General features: G+C 43.5%; 1 protein-coding gene across 1 annotated transcript in view; it reads left to right on the top strand.

Moving 5' to 3' along the window:
• FAM135B (family with sequence similarity 135 member B) overlaps positions 1–21,164 on the top strand; it is a gene marked incomplete at both ends in the record, with an annotated part of 166,943 nt that overhangs the window by 135,487 nt on the left and 10,292 nt on the right. The window contains 5 exons of the mRNA XM_079722706.1: positions 2,655–2,810; positions 3,766–3,839; positions 10,586–10,740; positions 14,108–16,100; positions 18,012–18,178. Coding sequence (XP_079578832.1) covers positions 2,655–2,810; positions 3,766–3,839; positions 10,586–10,740; positions 14,108–16,100; positions 18,012–18,178 — 2,545 coding nt within the window. The remainder of the gene's footprint in view (positions 1–2,654; positions 2,811–3,765; positions 3,840–10,585; positions 10,741–14,107; positions 16,101–18,011; positions 18,179–21,164) is intronic.

Here is a 21,164-nt window from a genome sequence, read left to right as displayed (position 1 = left end):
GTACCGAGAATATTGAGAAGGCTAAAGCTCGGGGTGCAGGCAAAGGAGGGTACCAAAGCACCCTATGGCAAGTGGTGCCTGAGAGTAGTCTGTGCAAGGTCAAGTCGACTGCCAAGACAAGGGAGGCTAGGCTTACACGTGGAACACAGTAGAAGTTCTGAAAGAACCATCAGGGACAAGAGGGACTGCAAGGGCTTCTGAAACAGTTACCTCGTGGAGAACAGACAAGTCCAAAGTGGTGAAGAAAGGGAGAAAGGAGATTGGAAGAGGCGGTAGGCATTCCAAGGAGAATGTGCAGCCCGATCAAGGCCCTGGTGCTTGGAAAGAGCTGTGTGTTCAGGTTGGTGTGGCTGGAGCCATGGGCAGCGCTGGGCCAGAGGGGAGGTAGCCAGAGGAAAGGCCGGGAACATTGTCAGGGGCAGAAAGGTGTCTGGTGTTGATGCAGGAGCTTGGCGTCTATTAGTGAGGGTAACGTGTTGGAGAATGTAAAGATAAGGCACTAATAGACCATCTAAAAGCCTTACTCTCCAGCCTAGAGGTTTCCAGTGGCCAGTCACATCCCCTACTCTCCCCAGCCCAGTCCTTCCTTTTCTGCCTCTTAACTCTTTGGGCCATGGATTATGGGACTGAACCAAGAGTGGACGTTCCACGTCTGGTCCCCGTCTCCCAACAGAGCCAGTGATGGAAACAGTGCTTCCATCAGAAGACAGGGTCATTCTCTCATTTTGGAGTTTTGTAGCTTGTGTTGTCTTTGTCACCAAAGACTGATCTTTCCTCTTGGAAGGAGCAGCTTAGAGACGCTACAGGTGAATGATGCCTTGTACCCGGAAGCTAGTCATTAATCACAAAGCTGCAATACCCAACAATTAAAGAGCCCTACAGAGGGTCAAATTCCTTCTTCTCTGCTTTTCTTTTTTTTTTTTTTTTTTTTTGCAGTACGTGGGCCTCTCACTGCTGTGGCCTCTCCCGTTGCGGAGCACAGGCTCCGGACGCGCAGGCTCAGCGGCCATGGCTCACGGGCCCAGCCGCTCCGTGGCACGTGGGATCTTCCCGGACCGGGGCACGAACCCGTGTCCCCTGCATCGGCAGGCGGACTCTCAACCACTGCGCCACCAGGGAAGCCCTTCTCTGTTTTTCTTACTCTCAGATGCTTCGCTCCACCCAGCATGCCTTACACTAGCATCAGCCTTTAGTCCAGGAAGAGTGAAGGGAACTTGCAGTGTTTCAAGCGAGGCTTTGAACTTAGTCCCCCCATACATTGTTACACCCGATAAAGGGTTATTTGCTTTGCACACTCATTTTGCAGATGAAGAAACTGAGGCACCTGGCAAAGAAGGAGCTCAGAGATGGGTATGAAACAGCAATGGTTATGTGTCCTGCTGCGTCTTCCAAGACAGACACATGCCCACCACTCTTTTTTTTTTCAGTGTTCTTAAGTTGACTTTTTAAGCATATTAAGGATAGGGATGGTATAAACCTATTTTTATTGAAAGACAGTTGATTTACAATATATTAGTTTCAGGTATACAGCATAGTATTTGATATTTTTACAGATTATACTAAATTTAAAGTTATAAAATATTGGCTATACTTCTTAGGGTTAACCCACCTTCCTATCTCCTCTGGTAAATGAGGCTCTCTGCAGGCAGAGACACTCCTTTTTTTTTTAAAATACCTTTACTGAACTTCACTTTATTTATTTGCCGTGCCCTGCGGCATGCAGGATCTTAGTTCCCCGACCAGGGATCGAACCCGGGCCCCCTGCATTGGGAGTGCGGAGTCTTAACCACTGGACCGTCAAGGAAGTCCCAAGAGACACTCTCTCATTCATCTTTGTGCTCCCATGTATTCTAAACATGTGCCTGGGATATGAGAGATGCACATTAAATTCTTGGTGGATAAGTGATGAAGTGTAGAACTCAGTGTTAGGCTTGGACCACTGGTTCTCTGGCTGTCCTCAGAGATGTGATCTCTCTTCTCACCTCTCCACAATGAAAGTTACCCCCAGGCAGACAGCTCTCATCATTCTAAACTGAAGCTAGCCAAAAGTTCCCCCAAGGGCTCCCGACCTCTGCAGTCTGGATCCTTCAAGCTTTCGTTAAGACAACCTGGGATCCTCCTTAAGAAATTTGGAGTGATGGGGAGAAGGTGGTGGCGGGTCTATTGAGCACGGCCATGTGGAAATCACCTAGCAAGTTAGATGCCGTGAGGTTATAAAGGCTTGATTGTTTCTCGGGAGATGTTTTACGACGCCTACTCTGTAAAGGCAGCGTAGTGCCATGGCTTTGTGGTGAGATGGTCTTACAGTTGAATCTCAGCTTTGTGTGACCTTGGGTGTGCTATTTAATCCTCTCATTTAATTTTTGTATAAAATGATGGCTACAATAACTCTACCAAAGGTTCATGGTGGGGATTAAATAGGAAAGGGCATATAAAAACACCTAGTGTTCTACCTGCCAACTAGTAGATATTAATAAGTGGAAGACATCATGATGGTCGAGTGCTGAGTTCAGAATGTAATAGGATGCAGAGGAGAGTCCAGAGAAAGGAGAGGGATTCGTTAAAAGCAGAGAAGCCAGTAAAGGCTTCAGGAGGAAGACGGCAGTAGCTTCATGGAGCAGAGGTCCTTTACTGCCACCCTTTTGCCTCCCCAGATGTTGAATAATCCAGAGAAGATAGCTGAGCAGATAAGTAAGGATCTTGCCCAGCTGGCCTCCCACCTGATGGCTCTGTGGACCCAGTTCCTGGACACGGTGACATTACACTCCCAAGTGACCGCTTATCTCACCCAGGAGCATCACACCTTGCGGGTAAGGGGTTAAATGGTATCAGTTCTCTAATCATGCACCAGTGATCTCTCAAGGAAGCTTTACAACAGTTGGTTCATTGGGCAGAATTAAAGTCAGGATGGACTTCTGCAGCCCCAAGCGCTAGCCCTGCTGCACCGTGAACTTGCGATGAAACTTGATGAACTTCCTTCGGCTTTCACGTCTTTGCTCTCCTGTTCAAAAAATACCTTCCTTGGCTACCAGGGGATAGCAGACCCATCTCAGGGACGTGACGAAGTGCTTTGACAGTGTCTCAAAGAAGTGTCTTCACATCTAGTCCATTGTTCCTAGAGCATTTTTTGCCACCAGCCTGAGTGCACAGTGGTGGGTACTAATGCCTAATAAAAGATGTTGGTCTTCTCATTCCCAGCAAGAGGACCAAATAGCTAAGTCTACAAAGAGCTTAGCGGACACACTTGCATGACTGGCTTTGCACATTCTATTTCATCTGCATTTATTTACGGCCTCTGTTTTCAAGGGTCTCATATTCTAGTAGAAGAAATAAGACCTAAATGTAAAAACGACAGAACGCAAGCCAAGAGCAGATGCATAAACATGCATTCAGTTGTGTCCATAAATCAGGTTTGTGCTAAGAACCAGAAATAGAGAGGGCAGCGGGGGGTGGGTAGAAATACTAGTGTTTCAGAACCTCTGGGTTGTGGGCTAAGCTCTCCCTGATATTAATATATGTTACTTCCCTCGTTGAGCCTTAATTTCTTTTTAAAAAGTCAAGGCTAGGGACTTCCCTGGTGGTCCAGTGGTTAAGACCCTGTGCTTCCACTGTAGGCAGCATGGGTTCGATCCCTGGTCGGGAACTAAGATCCCACGTGCTGCATGGTGTGGCCAAAAATAAATAAATAAATAATAATAATTTTTAAAAAAGTGAAGGCCAAAGCCACCCAGTGAGTTACATTGTTTATACTATTTTATTCCTCAGGTCCGAAGGTTTTCCGAAGCCTTCTTTTATATGGAGCACCAAAAACTTGCAGTCTTGACGTTTCAGGAAAATCTGTAAGTAACCAGTTGCATGCCCACATCGTGAACCCTAAGCGCCAAGGACATTCTTGTTCAAAGTTATTTCTTCCCTTCATCTCCAATCATGAAGGAGAGAAGTCTGCCCACCTCTGCACTTTCAGGTGCATTCTCTCTGAAGGCAAAAGAGTCAGACAAATTGCAGAGGCAGGAGCTGGCAGGTGTCAGAGAAGATCAATAGCCAAAGTTTTTTGTTGTTGTTGAGTATCCTTATGGTTCTGTAGACAGAATCAAGACTTCCTAGGTCCCTGAAGACATCTGTGCTGAGTCCTCTTTGCAAAATGAATTAGAAGCAGGTGGTGTGGGCACAAGCTATGTCAGAAAAAAAAAATTCACCTGAGACTTTGCAGCAGCTATGAAATGCATTTAGCATATGAATTAAGGCTGAACTACCTAATTAGGAGGACAGATGAATATCTAAGTTTGGCTTCCCCCGGAAAAATTTTAAAAATATTCAGAAAAGTCGAAGGGTTGACAAAAGATGAGGTCATTGTCTCTCATTGTAGATTTCCCTTGTGGGCACAATCATTGCTTCCTCCAAGATGTCTGGCCGTAGCTACACAAGTCCAAGCATTTCTTTTGGTTTCTGAATAGTACGTTTGCCTCCAAACTAAATGTGGATGGAATAATGTTTGAGATGCTATAGTAAATCCAGCAGGAGAAACACTTGAAATCCATCCATCACTTAGGACAGACCCGAAGATCTTTTCACCTTCATCTTTATCACCTTATTTTCTCTCCACACTTAATTCTAGTTGGAAAGTTACAGCAATGTTTTTGTTTGTTTGTTTGTTTGTTTTTTGCGGTACACGGGGCTCTCACTGCTGTGGCCTCTCCCGCTGCAGAGCACAGGCTCCGGACGCGCAGGCCCAACGGCCATGGCTCACGGGCCCAGCTGCTCCGTGACACGTGGGATCCTCCTGGACTGGGGCACGAACCCGTGTCCCCTGCATCGGCAGGCGGACTCTCAACCACTGTGCCACCAGGGAAACCCCAGCAATGTTTAAGTTTGCCTCATGGATTCTGAAATTGAGAGGGGCACCAAGGAAAACATCTCTCATGTTAAAATGGCTTTTCTAGAAATATCTAGAGTCACTCACTCATGCATTCATTCATTCAGTCCAGCCCCCTGCTAGAACCAACTGTATTTTTTTTAAATGAAAATTGGGAGAGTTAATTTGGCAAATAGAAGCATCACTTTGTGGACCACTGAGCAAAGCACTGCAATTCAAGACTACTGCAGGAAATCTAATTCCAAATCATCACAACGATATGTAAACCTCAGACTGCCAGGCCCTGGCTGCATTCCCAAGGAGTGTGAACACACAAGGAGGTGACAGACACATAGGCAGCTAGTGTCCTGGAAGAGTTTTGTTGGAATGACAACCACTTGTACAAAGTACAGATGATATGGTATCCGGGAGACCTGGGTTCAAAATCCTGCTGCTCTACCTGCCACAGATCCTTGAGAGAATTAATTTTCTGTTTGTTTGTTTGTTTTTTCCCTGAAGCTCACCTAGTCTTCATTTCCTTAAAATGGGTAGGATAATAGCTGTGAGGATCACATGAGAACATCCATGCACAGGACCCGACCTGGGGCAGCTGCAGACTCTGCTCAGAAAGAGTTAGGTGATGCCTGATGACTTAACACAAATGTTTGCTCTTCACATAGACACTGGGGATGCAGCAGGGAACAGAATAAAGATGTTCTCCCCGTGGGTCACTCATTCTAGTGGAGAGACAGACAAGAAGTACATGATATCATTTCAGATAGTGATCAGTAAAGAAAAACACATCAAGGTAAGGACATAGAAAATTATGAGAAGAGGTATGGCCAGTGTCCTCATGAATGTTTCACAACTAGCTCTCAGGAAAGCAAAAACAAGCAAAAAAATTCCAGTCTGTAGTGTTTGCCAATTTCCACGTGTCAGTGCTCCCACCATAGCCAATTTCAAGCTAGGGATATGTTAGCACTGAATGTGGATTCAGGAAGAGATGTATACACCTGGCTCTTGCAAGCCAATATGAACTGGCTCCAACACAGCACTGGGTGTGGGAGAAGGAATGTTTTAGCCAAAGAGAAAAAAGGAAGTCTTTCTGAGGATGTAGCATTTGGGCAGAGACTGGGGTTTTAGCAAGCCATACCCTGATATGGGAGAAGACTCTTTAGTCAGAGGGAATAGTTGGTGCAAAGGTTCTTGTATGGGAACACAAAGTGTTTGGAAGCAAGTGTAGCTAGACTGGAGTGAGCAAGTAGGAGACAGGGAGGTAGGACCGGGGAGGACCAGGATGAGGAATTCAGACTTTGTGCTATGGTAGTTATAACGAATGCCTTAAACACCTGGCAAGTGACCATGGTGGTGAGACCTTGGATTTCAAATCTCATATACCTGTTTTGAAAGCTTGATCCTGTAACTTATACTACTTGGGACATCAAACTAGTTACTGCTTAGCTTGTGCTTAGATGTAAAAGGGAGATTCCTTTATTCAACAAGTATCTATTTGGTGTTGACTGTGTGCCACATACTCTTTGGGGTATTGGATATCCAGCAGTGAACAAAACAGACATATTCCCTATGTCATGGAGCGCATCTTTTAGTAATGGAAAGCATATGCATAAGTAAATATACACTAATAAATATATACATAGATATAAATATATGAATATATATATAAATAAACATAATATGGCAAATGTAATAAGTGCTATGGAGAAATAGATCAGCGTGACAGGCACAAAGCGTGCTATTTCAGAGCTGTCAGAGACAGGCTTCCTAAGGAGACACTTGAAAGGAGCTCTAAAGCAGGGGGAGGGATTGAGCCCTGCAGATACCTAGGAGATTATAACATTTGCCCCATAGTGTAACTTCAGAGATTAGAGAAATGTGTTACCATTCAATTAAGAGTAGATATTAACCTACAGTAGAAAGCATACACCAGAATAGCAGTGATGCTATTTAGGAAGAGGTAAACGATTAATTAGGTCATTAAAATAAGAACTATAGAATCAAGAGGGCTATTTTATTTCAGACTGAGAGAATTACTGGAGGACAGGTCCTAAGGGCTGTGAACAGAATTAAATTGTAGATTGAGGTAGTGAACAGATGCTCTGCAATGCTGGCGACTGTGCATGGACACGGGGGTACTCACCTGGTGGTCAGAGCTGGAGGGGAGGGTGCAGCCGCAGGGAGCTCATGCTGTTTGCATAGGGGACAGGACCATCCTCCCACATCAGGATGGACAAGTGAAACTTCGCCGTCAAGACCCTTCTTGTTCAAGCACACACTGGAGCGTATTTCTCAAATGATAGGTCACAGTCATTTAGTGAATGGTGAGATCACCTTAGTGGATTTACAATGGCCTTTTTTAAATGACATAGGATAGGATAAGATAGGGTAAGTTAAGATAGGTAGTAGTAGTAAGAAGTGTTTCTGAAACTTTCGTTTCAGCGTGTGTGTTTCTGGGACTGTGCGTGGTTGTACTCCGTGGCCATGTAAAATGAAGACCATTTCTTGCCATGGGTTGCACTGTTTAAAAAAGTGTTTAAAAATGATTTAGAACTGGTTAGTAGCAAGGGTGTGTTTTATTGTTCGTCTTTCTGTTTTTACCAATGCCAGCCAGTGCTTTTCACACAGTAAGGAAGTGTTCAAAGAAAGTTTATTGAATGAATGAATGTGAAAATGTTGATGAGTATGAATATACTGATATTCTGATACTCTATACTGATGACTTAATTTCTGTAAAATGATCATTGAGATGTCACTCTTTTATGATTTCTGTAGTAATAATTGTAACACCGTCTCCTTTTTAAAAATCATTTATTCTACAAGTTGCTATGTATATAGAGTTGAACACAACAGGCACTTCACCTGCCTTCCTGGTGCTCATAAGTCTATTGAGAAGCTTCTGGTAAGAAGCTGTGCTAAATACTTTACATGCAGTGGCTCATTTAATGTTCACACTCAGCCCCTGAACAAGGAACTGTTATTATCCCCACTTTACAGAAGAAACTGGAGAAACCTGGGCTCACAGAGGTTAAGTAACTTAGACCACACAGCAAGCAAGTGATGCAAACATGGATCTGTCAAAGTCCAGATCCCACACTCCTAGCCTCCCTGCTATGGCTACTCTATATAGCGTTGAACCATTATCCTAAAGAGTACACCAGAAAAATAGAATGTAGATTTTTTGACCTGTAAATAGAAGTATCTGTATGCTGTTGGGCTGTACTCCGGGAGTCAGGATAAACCTGACCTTGAAATGAAAATGAAATGAACAAGGCCCTATATGCTCTACACAGCAGATCTCTAGAACTTCTTCATCTTACTTCATTGAAACCTTATGCCCTGTGATGAGCAATTCTCCATTTTCCCGTCTCCCAACCCCTGGCAACCACCCCTCCCCTCTTGGATTCTATGAATCTGACTAGTTTAGATACCTCATGTATAGTGAAGTCATGCAGTGCTTGTCCCTCTGTGACTGGCTTATTTCATTTAGCGTAATGTTCTCAGTCCATCCCTGTTGTCGCAGATTGCAGAATCTTCTTTTTCAAGGCTGAATAATATTCCATTGTCCCACATTTTCTCTATCCATTCATCTGTCCATGGGCAATGAGCTTGTTTTCATATCTCGGCTGTTACAAATAGTGCTGTTATGTGCATAGGAGTGCTAATATTTCTTAAATATACTGATCTCAATTATTTGGGATAAATACTCAGAAGTGGGATTGCCAGCTCATATGGTATCTCTATTTTGAAGTTTTTGAGGAACTTCCATACTGTTTTCTATGGCAGCTGCACCATTTTGCCTTCCCCTCAACAGGGCACAAGGGTTTCAGCCTCTCCACATACTCACCAATACTTGTTTGTTCCAATAATAACCATCCTAACAGGTGTGAGGTGGTAGCTCACAGCGTACATGCCCTGGAATTTTTAGTTATTTGTTAACACGTGAGAAGCATTGTTTGAGGTGTGAGGTCACATTCACAATGTCTGTATACTACCTTCCAGCAAGAGAGAACTCCCTGCCTAAAATAACTTAGTTTTGACTCTCCAGCACCTATCCTGTTGTATTATAATTACCTGATTAACTACCTAACTTATTCATGACTCTATAAGTTCTTTAGGTCCAGAATCAAGTTTCAGTCCTCTAGGTTTACTCCTTACCCTTGTGCACACCATCCTATGCACGTTGGTGTTCAATCAATATACTTCATTAATAAGCTGAAAACTGGACCAAAAATTGATGATAGCTGAGAAGTGCAGAACTGATTGCAACAAAATTCCATTTAAATATTCAGACAGAGGTCCAAAGAATGATGAATTTGCAACGGCCTTCATGACTTTGAGGGAGAGAATAAATCGCTTCTCTTTTTCTTAGCTTAAAATCCAATTGAGAAATAAGAGGCAAATGAAATATACACATTTAATATTTATGTTAAATATACATATATAAAATAGCATATGTGCATATCATATTCTTACTGAGGATGCTGGATTACAGAAGTTGCCCTGGCCTGTGCAACGTTCCACAGCTACAGAACTGTTCTCTGTGGGCAGATAATCTAAAGAGCTGGAGAGTGAGTTTGGGACTTCCAGAGTCAGGCTGCTCTAAAAACATCTGCAGTTGGACAAAGAGACAGAAAGACAGACAGACAGAAAGTAGCTATGCGTGCTCAATTCTTCTCCCAAACTCACCAACCTGATAAGAGCATCATCTCTGCTTGGGCAAGAGTGATTGAGCTGGGGCTTCCCTGGTGGCGCAGTGATTGAGGGTCCGCCTGCCGATGCAGGGGACACGGGTTCGTGCCCCGGTCCGGGAGGATCCCACATGCCACGGAGCGGCTGGGCCCGTGAGCCATGGCCACTGAGCCTGCGCATCCGGAGCCTGTGCACCGCGACGGGAGAGGCCACAACAGTGAGAGGCCCACGTACCGCAAAAAAAAGAGTGATTGAGCTGGCATGGAGAAAAATGATGGATTGTTAATAATTTTCCCCTCATGGGGGAAAAATAAACTCTTGCCATTTTGCAGGGACTTGAGGACAAGGGAGTAAACATTTTCCACCAGCCCAGCCTTTGAACTAGGAATACTATTTATTTCAAATTCTGGAATCATATCGCTACTCGTGGAGTGATACCTGGGTCATGGAGGAGGAATAAGGGGCCTTTTAAAATCCTATGTGCAGGAAACCAAAAATATGGCTCCTGAACTAGGGGAATTTATACCCTAATTAAGGATCCTGTTGTCCACACAGCAAGCAGTAAAAAAGCAATTTTAGATGGTTCTGTATTCAAATGCCACCAAATATGATTAAGACCCTAAGTGCTATAGGTAGTTAGAGAAATAGGAGTAAAGTATATATAGATTTACAGGTTTCCTCCAAAACAGTAATTTACGATTCCTAGCCATTTAGAAACTCAGCATACATTCCACTAGAATGGTATTATTACATTCTACTAATTGGTATGTGATAAATGCCCTGGTGTTTTGACTAAACAGACAATCCATGTCCTGATCAGCACCCAGAACAGTTCTGATTCAAAGCAGACTAGGGCTTTGGGGGCTGGGTAGGTAGCTGGGAAGAAAGGGAAGGTAGACAGACAGAGGGCAATTGTTAGAGTCTACTGAACATTTTCTGAATGCTGTCTTGGGATAAGAGGGATGGAGCAGTCAGTTTAAAACCTTTAAATCTTCCTTGAATGCTCATCGGGTCTATGTTCCCCAGGATCCAGACCCACAGCCAGCTGTCTCTGGATGTCCGGAATTCAGAGTACCTCACCACCATGCCCCCGCTGCCCGCGGAGTGTCTGGACATTGACGGTGACTGGAACACTCTGCCCGTTATCTTCGAGGACAGATATGTGGACTGCCCTGCCACAGGTGTGTCTTTTCCTTTTTTGCTTTGGAAACCTCAAGGGTAGGGCTTACCACTGGGTTCCCATCAGTTGCTCTGTTTACATCCCAGCAGCCATGGGAACAAATCAGTGAAGTATTTGTCAGTTCCTAGAGGAGAAGCAAGGTTAAGGTTAAGCTTGTTATTGGAAATGACTTTGTTGCCGTGAATGGACAAAGCAATGGAAGCAAAGGACACTTATAGTAAAGACTCCCTTTTGGACTCCTGGGGTGGAATTGTATTTAGTGCTTCAGTGTTTTCACCTGTAAGTTGGGAACCAAATTCTCCCCCTCACCAGAGTCCCCTGAGAGTCAGATGGAGATCTTTTCTTATCTCAAATGTACAATTCAAGTATAAATTCATTTCTGGTTGAACCTAAATGGCATTCGGTTGACATTCCTATGCGGTGCTTGCTTTATGGAACGAGCCAGGTAAAGTATTTGAGAAAGTGGGCACGTAAATATATGGATTAATGGATGAACAGCTCACTTCAGGGGGAAGAGGTAACGTGTGTGTGTGTGTGTGTGTGTGTGTGTGTGTGTGTGTGCAGATTGCAATCTGTTTTGCTGGGGCTGCACAGAGTTTGTTAATGAACTGATCCATCAACTGGAAAGAGCCTAGTGCAAACTGTAGAGCGAATGTCTGTTCCCTGTCCCCTGCACAGCCCTGCTCATGGAAACACAACAAGCTCTTACAAATGACAGACCTGAAAGAGACCCATGATCCCTTAAAGGACCACACTATGCCAGCCCCTATGCTGGAGGTTTTATGAGCTTTAACTCTTTAACACTATAAACAGCCTCAGAAACCCTATTTAACAGAGAAAAACTGAGGCACAAAGAGGGTAAATATTAATCAAAGATGACACAGCTTGTAAAAGCCAGCATTCAAAGCCAATTCACTGCAATGCCAAAGCCCATGTCTGCTTGTCATCTCTTGGCAAAATATTTTTTAAACCATTCTATTGGTGTGCCCATAATTAAAGGAGGGGCCACTTAAATTTCAGAGTTTCTGCAATCTGAGATTTGTAGGATGTTTTAAAAAGTCTAGGTGACTTCCAAGGACTGCAACGTTGCAAACAAAGGATGTTATTCGGTTTTCGGTTGTACCCTGACATCTAGTGTCTGTGCTGTGTATGACGGCTTGACTGCGTGTGAGCTCCAGAGATGGCAGCCAACCAGCTGCTCAAAACAATCTCAAGACTCCCTAATGGCCTATATAGGAAAAGAATCTAAACCAAAAAATAAAACAGTGGATATATGTATATGTATAACTGAGTCACTTTGCTGTACACCTGAAACTAACACAATGTTGTAAATGAACTATACTCTAATAAAAGTAAAAAATAAACAAACAAATAAATAAATAAAATTTGGCACCCATCTCAAAAAAAAAATACATATATATATTGAAAGAAAAAAAAAAGCTCAGAACATTGGATTGAGACTGTGTGTGTGGGCCAGTCCCCTTTTTTCTGTTTGGTGTATATGGAAATTGAATAATATATCATATAGCTTTCTCAAAAGAGCTGTGTTACAGGCACTTATCCCAATTATGCATATTGAGGGGGGGGGAGAGAGAGAGAAAGAGAATAAAGAAAAGAAGGAGGAGGGGAGGAGGGGAATGAAATAGAAGAGAAAAGAGACTAGGGGAGAGAATGAGCGACAGAAAAAAATAGTTTACCCTCAAGAAAAGTAAGAAAAAGGTCGTCACACTTTGGCACGCCTCCATCATGCTAAAAAGACCAAAGCGACCTGGGAGCCTCTTGTGGTCTGAGTGCCGTGTACGATAATTGCCCTGGTTATGGAGCTCAAGCTTGGCAGTGTTTCCCATCAGAAAGCAGAAATCTGTCTTCCCCGTGTGTCCATTTCATATCAGAAGTCTACTCTGAGTTATGGCTGTGAGGCCCACTGGTTACTATGAACCTGCCCACCCAAGAAGAAAATGTATTCAACTAGGAAAAAAGCTTATTTTTTTTTTTCTAACTGTCCGAGGTCTCACAGCTGGCAAGTGTCAGTGTCAGGATTGGAAAGCAGGGGCTCCTGGCTCCAAAGCATTCTCTATACTCTGTAAATACTGTACACAAGATGGGTAAATGTTTTAATATTTGTAAGTGGTAATTATTCAAAATGTTTTTTTTACTAAGTAAAAGGTAAATCAAGAATTATAATCTTTGGCAGCTTTTGCATTAGTGTGATGCATTTCTGACACTGATAATCCGGTATCAGGTCAAACCTCACAGGTTAAGGGCACAGTCTCTGATACGATTGTCCTTCCTTCACAACTCAGCCACAAGCTCAGGGGTTCTCAGGCCTCCCAGACTTCTGACCAACTGGCTACCAATCCAGGGATTCCCATGACCCCCTCAGGTTTGATAATTTGCTGGAACAATTCATAGAACTCAGGAAAGGGATATACTTATGATTTCAGTATTATTAGAAAGGGTACAAATAAAGACCAGCCAAAAGAATAGACTCAGAGGGCAAGGTCTGGAAGGGTCCCCAACATGAAACTTTTATGCCTCCAGGACTGCTATTCCTGGTATATGAATGTGCATTGCCCACCGGGGAAGCTTAGTCAGTCCTCCATGTCTAGAGTTCATACTGCGTTTCATAATGATTGATTGAATCATGGGCCACATGAAGGAACTCAATCCGCAGCCCATCTCTCCTCCCCAGAGGTTGTACCAATGTCACCTGGTTCAAATCCTCAGTCAGCTAGTCACGTGGTTGGTCTTTCTGGCATGGCCAGTCCCCGTCCTGAGTTACCTCCTCAGCACAGACTACCAGAGGACTCACCATGAGTCACCTCGTTATCATTAGCTCAGGATCCACCATGAATAGCTGACATGGGAAATAGCTGACTTGGGAAATTCCAAGAATTTAGAGGATATCTCCCAGGAAGCAGGAACAAGGTCCAGACAAACTCTTTATTATACAATCAGGCATTTGGGTAATTTGTGAATGTAGATTTTTTTTAATAAATGTATTTATTTTATTTATTTATTTTTGGCTGAGTTGAGTCTTCGCTGCTGTGCACAGGCTTTCTCTAGTTGTGGTGAGCAGGGGCTACTCTTCGTTGTGCTGTGTGGGCTTCTCATTGCGGTCGCCTCTCTTGTTGCAGAGCAGGGGCTCTAGGCATGCGGGCTTCAGTAGTTGCGGTGTGCAGGCTCAGTAGTTGTGTGGCGCACGGGCTTAGTTGCTGCGCGGCATGTGGGATCTTCCCAGACCAGGGATCGAACCCGTGTCCCCTATATTGGCAGGCGGATTCTCAACCACTGCGCCACCAGGGAAGCCCCATGAATGTAGATTCTTAAAGTATAACACATGTTTCTTTCTTTTTTTCTTTTTGTAGGGCATACTTTGAGTGTGTACCCTAGTTTTGATGTTCCAGCAACAAGTCCCGCAATACTGAATCTAAACGACAGAGAGGAGAACCATATTGTAAATAGAAAATCATCTTTGAGGGAAGACCTTGTCTTGCCCACCATGAAACCACCCCAAATGGACTCTAATGAAGAGGTTATTAGGTGTCCAGGGCCAAATGAGAATGTCACCACACCGAGTCATACAGACGTGTGCTCGGAATCTCAGGTGTATCTGACAATTGGTGAATTCCAGAACAAAACAGGTTTGCCTGAGGATGAACGTCGGACTGGCCAAAGGTCTGATGTTGGAACGCACCCGCCGACAGATGAGGACCTGCCCAGGAGGAGTCCTGGTCCAGAGGATGACCAGGCCCCAGCACTGACCTACATTGATGTGAATTTTAGCAATAAGAACCCCTGCAGAGCTGAACCCACAGCAGTCACCAGTACCCAGCACGAGAGTGAGTGCTCTCGAGATAACTATGAATTAGACAGAACTGAGCTGAGCAAAGGGGTAGCAGGTGGAAGTCATCACAATGCCATCTCTTCAGAGAAAGCCACACTCCATGAGTTAAGTACTCTCGGAAAGGGAGCGGACCAGGGGAGCAAGATAGTGCTGCTGAGTCTGAAGCTCATCCCCTCGGAGCCCTGTGATCCACTAAACTCTTCTTTGAGGGATCCCTTGGATGTCAAGGCTTCCCCAAAGGACCCTCACACAGAGGAGCAGGAGGAAGTGTCCGTACTATCTGGGCTCATCAAGAGATCCTCTTCCATCATCTCTGATTCAGGCATCGAGAGTGAACCAAGCTCCGTGGCCTGGTCCGAGGCTCGAAGTAGAGCCCAGGAGTTACCTAGTGACCGGGATGTCTTGCACCAGCTGGTTCGAAGACATGCCCTGCACAGGAACTCCTTAGAGGGTGGACACACAGACAGCAATACGAGCTTGCCAAGCGGGATCCAGGCCTCTCTCACCTCCATTAGCTCTTTGCCTTTTGAGGAGGAGGAGCGGGAACTGGCACTCACCAAGCTGACCAAGTCTGTCTCTGCGCCCCAAATCAGCAGCCCCGAGGAGTCTGCTGAAGATGCAGACTCCCTGCAGCAAGGGGGAGGTCTCTCTGAGACTTCAGCTGTGCACACCAGGCGCACAGATCCCTCTGGACACCGCCTTCAACTTAGTAATGCTGGGGTTCACCGTTCCCTTGTGGAGGTAGTTTCAGATGCTGACAACCAGCAGGGCCCTGGTTACATAGATATCCCCAAAGGTAAAGAGAATCAGCTTGATCCTCAAGGACCCTGTTGTCTCGATGGCAGGACTGATAACCCTCCAGGGGTTGAGACCAAAGGTCTGAGTTTAAAAATACCACGCATCCCAGCACTTGAAACCCCTAGGTACAGAGCTTTTCCTAGAGAACTCGTGGAGACCCCAAAGTGCATGCCTAAAGACCCTAATGTGGGGAAAAGAGCTCTTTCCAACAGCAGCGTCTTGGACGTTGAGCATTTCACCCCCCATAAGGTGCCTGAAGTGAGTTGTACGTCAGCTGCCGAAATCATCAACCCGGATTCAACAGGTGAGCGAAGCAGCTCACCTGGCATCGTTGATGCTACAGCACTTAGTGGAGGACCTAACACCTTCCCAGAGGATGGACGTGAAGCAGGCACCGTGTGCTCCACTGTGACTCACTCCCAAGCTACAGGAAACCAAGAGCCAAGGGCAGGCCCCTCCATCATGCTGTCCCACGTGACCTCTGCAGAGACCTTCTCTCTGGACAGCCTGAAAGCTGTCGAGGTCGTCAACTTATCCATGTCTTGCACTGCCACCTGTCTCCCTTTCTCGTCTGTGCCCAAGGAGACCCCTGCCAGGGCTGGATTCTCTTCCAAACAGACCCCATTTCCCATCACTCATCAGCCTTTGGGTTCATTTGGAGGTGTTCCAAACCATTCCAGCAAGTTGGAGGAGGAAGTCAGTGAAAGGATGTTCAGGTAGGTTTGCTGGTGGCTTACCTATACCAGCACCATCTTTTAGATTTTTCCACATATTTCTCAATTTCAGGCATACTATTTCAAAATTGTGATATCAGTTATTTTCTGGTTTAAATAAAGTGTTATATTCTTATCATACAAGTCAGGAATGTAGAATAGTGTAAAGAAGTAAAAAATATCATCAATAAGCCCGTCTCTCAAATAATAGCCCCTGTGTAAGTTCATCTATACTTCTTCCTATGTGCATCTCTATGTATATACTAATAATTTGCAAAAGTAAGATAATTCTTTACAAACTCTAAGTTTTTTCCAACTTAATATTTTGGAAACATCTTTATATGTTTATAAATCTATTTTTCCATTACCATTTTAGTGTAATATTCCATTGTATAAATGTACCATGATTTTGTTAACAAAATCCTTTAGGGATAAACCCTAAATAGTTTTTTTCAGTTTTTCTTATGATGAACAACTATCTTATGAGTGTCATTGTACCTCTGTCTTTGCACACTTCTTTAAGAGCCTTTTGGGAATAGGACTAATTCAGATTTTCTTCCTAAGCCCCTTTTGTGTGGTTCTTAAGTTTATCGTTCCTTTTGAAATGCCAGAATCCATCCCTTTATCCTTGTCTTGGGTTTGTATTCCTATTACTCCCTCACCTATAAACTATGTATTTGATTAAGTATAGTATGGAATCATTTCATCAAAACATCCCATCTCATTCACTTGTTCAAAAAATGCTAAACAGTTACACATTAATGTTATCCCCCAAAGAAATTGCACAGGCAGGTAAACTTTGGATCCCATGTTATAAAGACCACTAAGTACTTATTATATGCCCATGTCATCAGCTTAACCAGTGCATAGCAGGCACTGTCCAGTGCTTGGCCACTGTTGTCCTGGTTGTAATTGTGCTGTCAGTCTAACAAGGAGACAGGGAGATGATAGAAGCAAATGAGGGCAATTGAGTAAATGGGATGGTTCAGGTATGCACAGCTGAATCAGAAAGAGAAGGACCTAATCTGGCTGTGGGGCAGTGAGTGTGAACAGAGATTGTGGCCATGAGAAGCGTTTTAGAGATGATACCTAAGCTAAGGAGAAAATATGAGACATCATGTTGATGATAATGATGGTGATGATGATATGGCTGGTAATCGATCACATCTCCTTTTTCACATTTAATCTGTTTCAAGTACTGTTCTAAGCATTTTGAGTAGATTATATCACTTAATACAACAAGGCAAAGACAACTTTATGAATTCGATACAGGTGTTATTCCCCTTTTACAAATGAGGAAACTGAATGCAGAGAGGTTAAAGCAGTTGGTGCACAGCTAGTCAGTGTCAAAGCCGAGATTCTGACTTTGGAAGTCTGATTCCTGGGTCCGTGGTCTTAACCACCTTGTCAGGTAACCAGGCAAAGAACAGGATAACCAGGTGGGAAAGGAATTTCAGACAGATAGACCCAAATGCACAAAGACATGGAAGTCAAGACAAGATGCATAATTCATGCAGGGACTTTATGAGAAATGTGTTCTTTTTGGAGGCTAGCTGATGATGCTGGAGAAGTAGATGGAAGCAGGTTAATAAACTCTCACTCCCGGAAGATCACTTAAAGATTGCGTGGATCCTTGGAGCTGGAGGGAACCTTAGAGGTTCTATTCAATGCAGGAACCACATCTGCAGAACCCAAATCAATACAGCCCTTGGTTTTCCTGGGTCACTTTTCTGCCTCGTTGTTCAGAACAAACCTTCTTTCACTAGCGTCTCCCATGAGGTCCCACATTCAACCTTGGTTGCTTGGCAGATATTTCCTTGTAGTTGTCCATCACTCCTACATCCCAGCTCAATGCATCTCCTGTTCAACATGGAATACACAGCTCGGCTCGTGATTAATTAGTGTATTCTCCAGTTTTTATCAGGCCAAAGAAAAATTTAAAAAAGAGCTGAAGATTGATGGATTTCTGTACAGTGACTTATCTGTACTAGCTTCTGACATACCGTATTTCCCACCAGAGGAAGAGGAAGAAAATTTGGAAGATGGGATTCACCTGGTAGTCTGTGTCCATGGCCTAGATGGTGAGTTCTAAAAAGGTTTCCTCCTCAGAGTTTTGTGCTGTAGACAAATTATCATATTTATGAATTAATCTAGTTTAGGGACTTGTTCAACCAATGTTCAATTAGTGACTGTGGAACATTAGTAAGTATGCTGGATCTAGGAAAATGGCCTGGCTTTGCTCTCAAAGAAAAGATCTCTCTGGCAAAAAAATATGTTGAGTTAATGAAATACACAAATGAATGAATTAATGCAATGAAGGAATGAATGGAATGAATAAATCACATCCACTTTATATGTATTCTAATGTATAACTAAGGGTCAGAGGAGTGAAAGGGCTCCTCTAGGGCTTCAGTGGTGATGAGGAGCAAAACCGGTGGTCACATTCTTCTTATGATGATCAAATAGGGAATGGTGATGGGCTTCACTTCTATGACACACTCTTGTTAATATCCTTAATCTTCCTCACTCTTGGGGCTCATGCATTTAACTGTCCGCATCAACTCCTGGCTATATGCATTGCATGCCAGGACGCTAAGTCAACAGGTCTATTTAGTGAAGTGTCAAAGAATCCAGTGATAGATCATCCATTCCAGATGATGATGATGATGATGATGATGATGATGATGATGATGACGATGACGACTATGATGATGATGATGGCTATGATGATGGCCAGAATGTATACATCACTCACCAGGGGCCAGGGACCATTCTAGATACTTAACATTTATTAATGTGGTTGATCCTGACAATAGCCCTGCAGAGTAGCTGCTATTATCACCTCCATTTATAAGTGGGGAAACTGAGTAAGAGGGCAGCTAAGTAACTTGTATGAGGTCCCACAGCTAATACGGTTGAGTCAGGATTAAAACCCATCTGTCAGGCTCCAGAGCCCATGGTTTCATTTTGCCTTTTACCAACAAGCTCATCTCTCCCCCAACCCGAACCTCCATCCACATCCCTGCGTCATCTTCTTAAAATCTTACTAGGTCTGGCCGTTCCATCACTGGAATGGAAGCTCTTTGTAGCTCTCAGAAAATAAAATAAAATGAACTCCTATTTTAGAAAGCTTAGAAAATTCCCAGCATAAAATATTCTTTATGTCTGATCCTCCTCATTCTCATTTCCTGCTCTTTCTGCTCTTCCCTCTTCCAGCTGCACCAATTCACTCCCATCTCCATGGACAGGGACCATTTCACACCACTGTGTCTTTCTCAACACTGTGTTTTCTTTCGGGTGAGCTTTCCTCTCTCTGCACTGACTTCAGTGCTTTGTAAATTTCACCTGTTCACACATTCCCTTCCCCTTATTTACTCTACCCATGTACCTTGTACTATAATTTCAAAATTTGTACTGAAATGGGCATACTTTTTGAGTTTATTTATTAAAAAAATAAACTTCAAATCACACCACAAATTAAGTACTAGACTCACGCGCCACACACAAAGAGTAATACTAAAAATAATTAATATAAACAAAATAAGTTTGCTGAAGTTTGACATGTGCCATTGTCGGAAGACGTTTTTGAGCTTGACACTCACTTTCTCTTTGCAAAAGTATTAAGCTGTTGAAAACATGCTTGTTTTTAACTGGGGCTTCCAATCAGAAGGACTTCCAGAAAGACAAAGAATAACGTTCTCACTCAGCTTGTGTATTTTTAACACAGGATCTATGGCCTTGCATGACCCGTGTGCATCTCTTACTTATCTGATATTAAATTAAAATGAGATAAGCCTCTCAATCTCTTTGTGAAAATAAGAAATCTGGTCAGGCCACAGACTCCATCCTGCAAGTGGGAGAAGAGGGATGCTGTAAAGATAGGCCAGCTTCTCCAGTATTTGTGCTGTGTCAGAAAACGGAGCCGCCAATCACAACATTGTCACTTGGGCATAAAATCATCAAAAAAGACAACCAATTACAAAGCACACGTTTCTTTTGAAGGTGATTTCTCTAGTTCAACATCCATATGTTTAAACTTTGCAGAGTTTTACAGGATCCATTGGTTACATTCCACTTACAAGGCTATATTGATATGAACAGAGAACTGAAGAAATTGGTAATGGTTATGGATATTTGCCCAACTCTTCATATTGTGCCCAGAGCCCAAGATTTGTATTCTTGTAAGTGTCCTCAGTGGAACACATTATCAAATCATATTTTTTGAAAAAGATTTAAGTTGCAGAAAGTTTTCTGTTGCTCAACAGCTGAAGGAGGGGGGGCCCATTTTCATCTCTTCCTTAGACTCCTTCTGCTAAACAGAAACACTTGATACATGTTTATTAAGGCCACGACCTAGAATGCCATTAGGTAGCTTTAAACAAGAGCAGGACCAAAGAGCAAACTTTTACTGTCAGAAATGAAAGGAATGAACAGAATTTAACTTAGTACAAAATAGAAACATTTTCTAAAAGAATGGGAGTATTTTATAACTGTAGCCCTGCATGTATGAGCATGTGCTCTGAGGGGCCATTGTTGTGGGTCACCCTTCTATTGGGTCGTCCTTGAAAATTAGGAGGAGTCTGTCAAACATCTTTAGTTCTCCCATATTCTGTGTGTCATTTTCATCCTCCTTTGAATCACTTGGTGGTTTCATAAAGAAGGGTATCAAATTGGTAGTCAACGATATCACTTCTCGTTTCCCAGCTGCTTTGAAAGGATGGTTACATGGTAAAGTAGGTCACCTATATAGCCACATAAGCAGCTTCGGACTTTCAACTCTGGAGGGATTCCTTTGAGGAATAGATTAAAACATTCATTAAGCTACCACTGAACCCCATGGCCTGCATGACATTTACCCCAACCATACTTGAACATGAAGCTTATTCTCTTATATCAGAACTATTTTCCACATGATTTTCACTTCAGGGATGCGTCCTGTGTGTTCTTTGTGTCTTTGCTATTGGCAGCAGAGCCTCAAGTCCTCAAGCTCTTCTTCCTCTGCCCTGATGGTCGCTCTGGCAGATGGTACCCATGGAGCTTGCCCTTGCTGACTCTGGTTCCCAAGGG

Source organism: Hyperoodon ampullatus, assembly GCF_949752795.1.
Source record: "Hyperoodon ampullatus genome assembly, chromosome: 17".
NCBI classification, from domain to species: domain Eukaryota; kingdom Metazoa; phylum Chordata; class Mammalia; order Artiodactyla; family Ziphiidae; genus Hyperoodon; species Hyperoodon ampullatus.
Note: the sequence above shows the minus strand (reverse complement) of the source record. Positions and strands in the feature narration are given on the sequence as shown.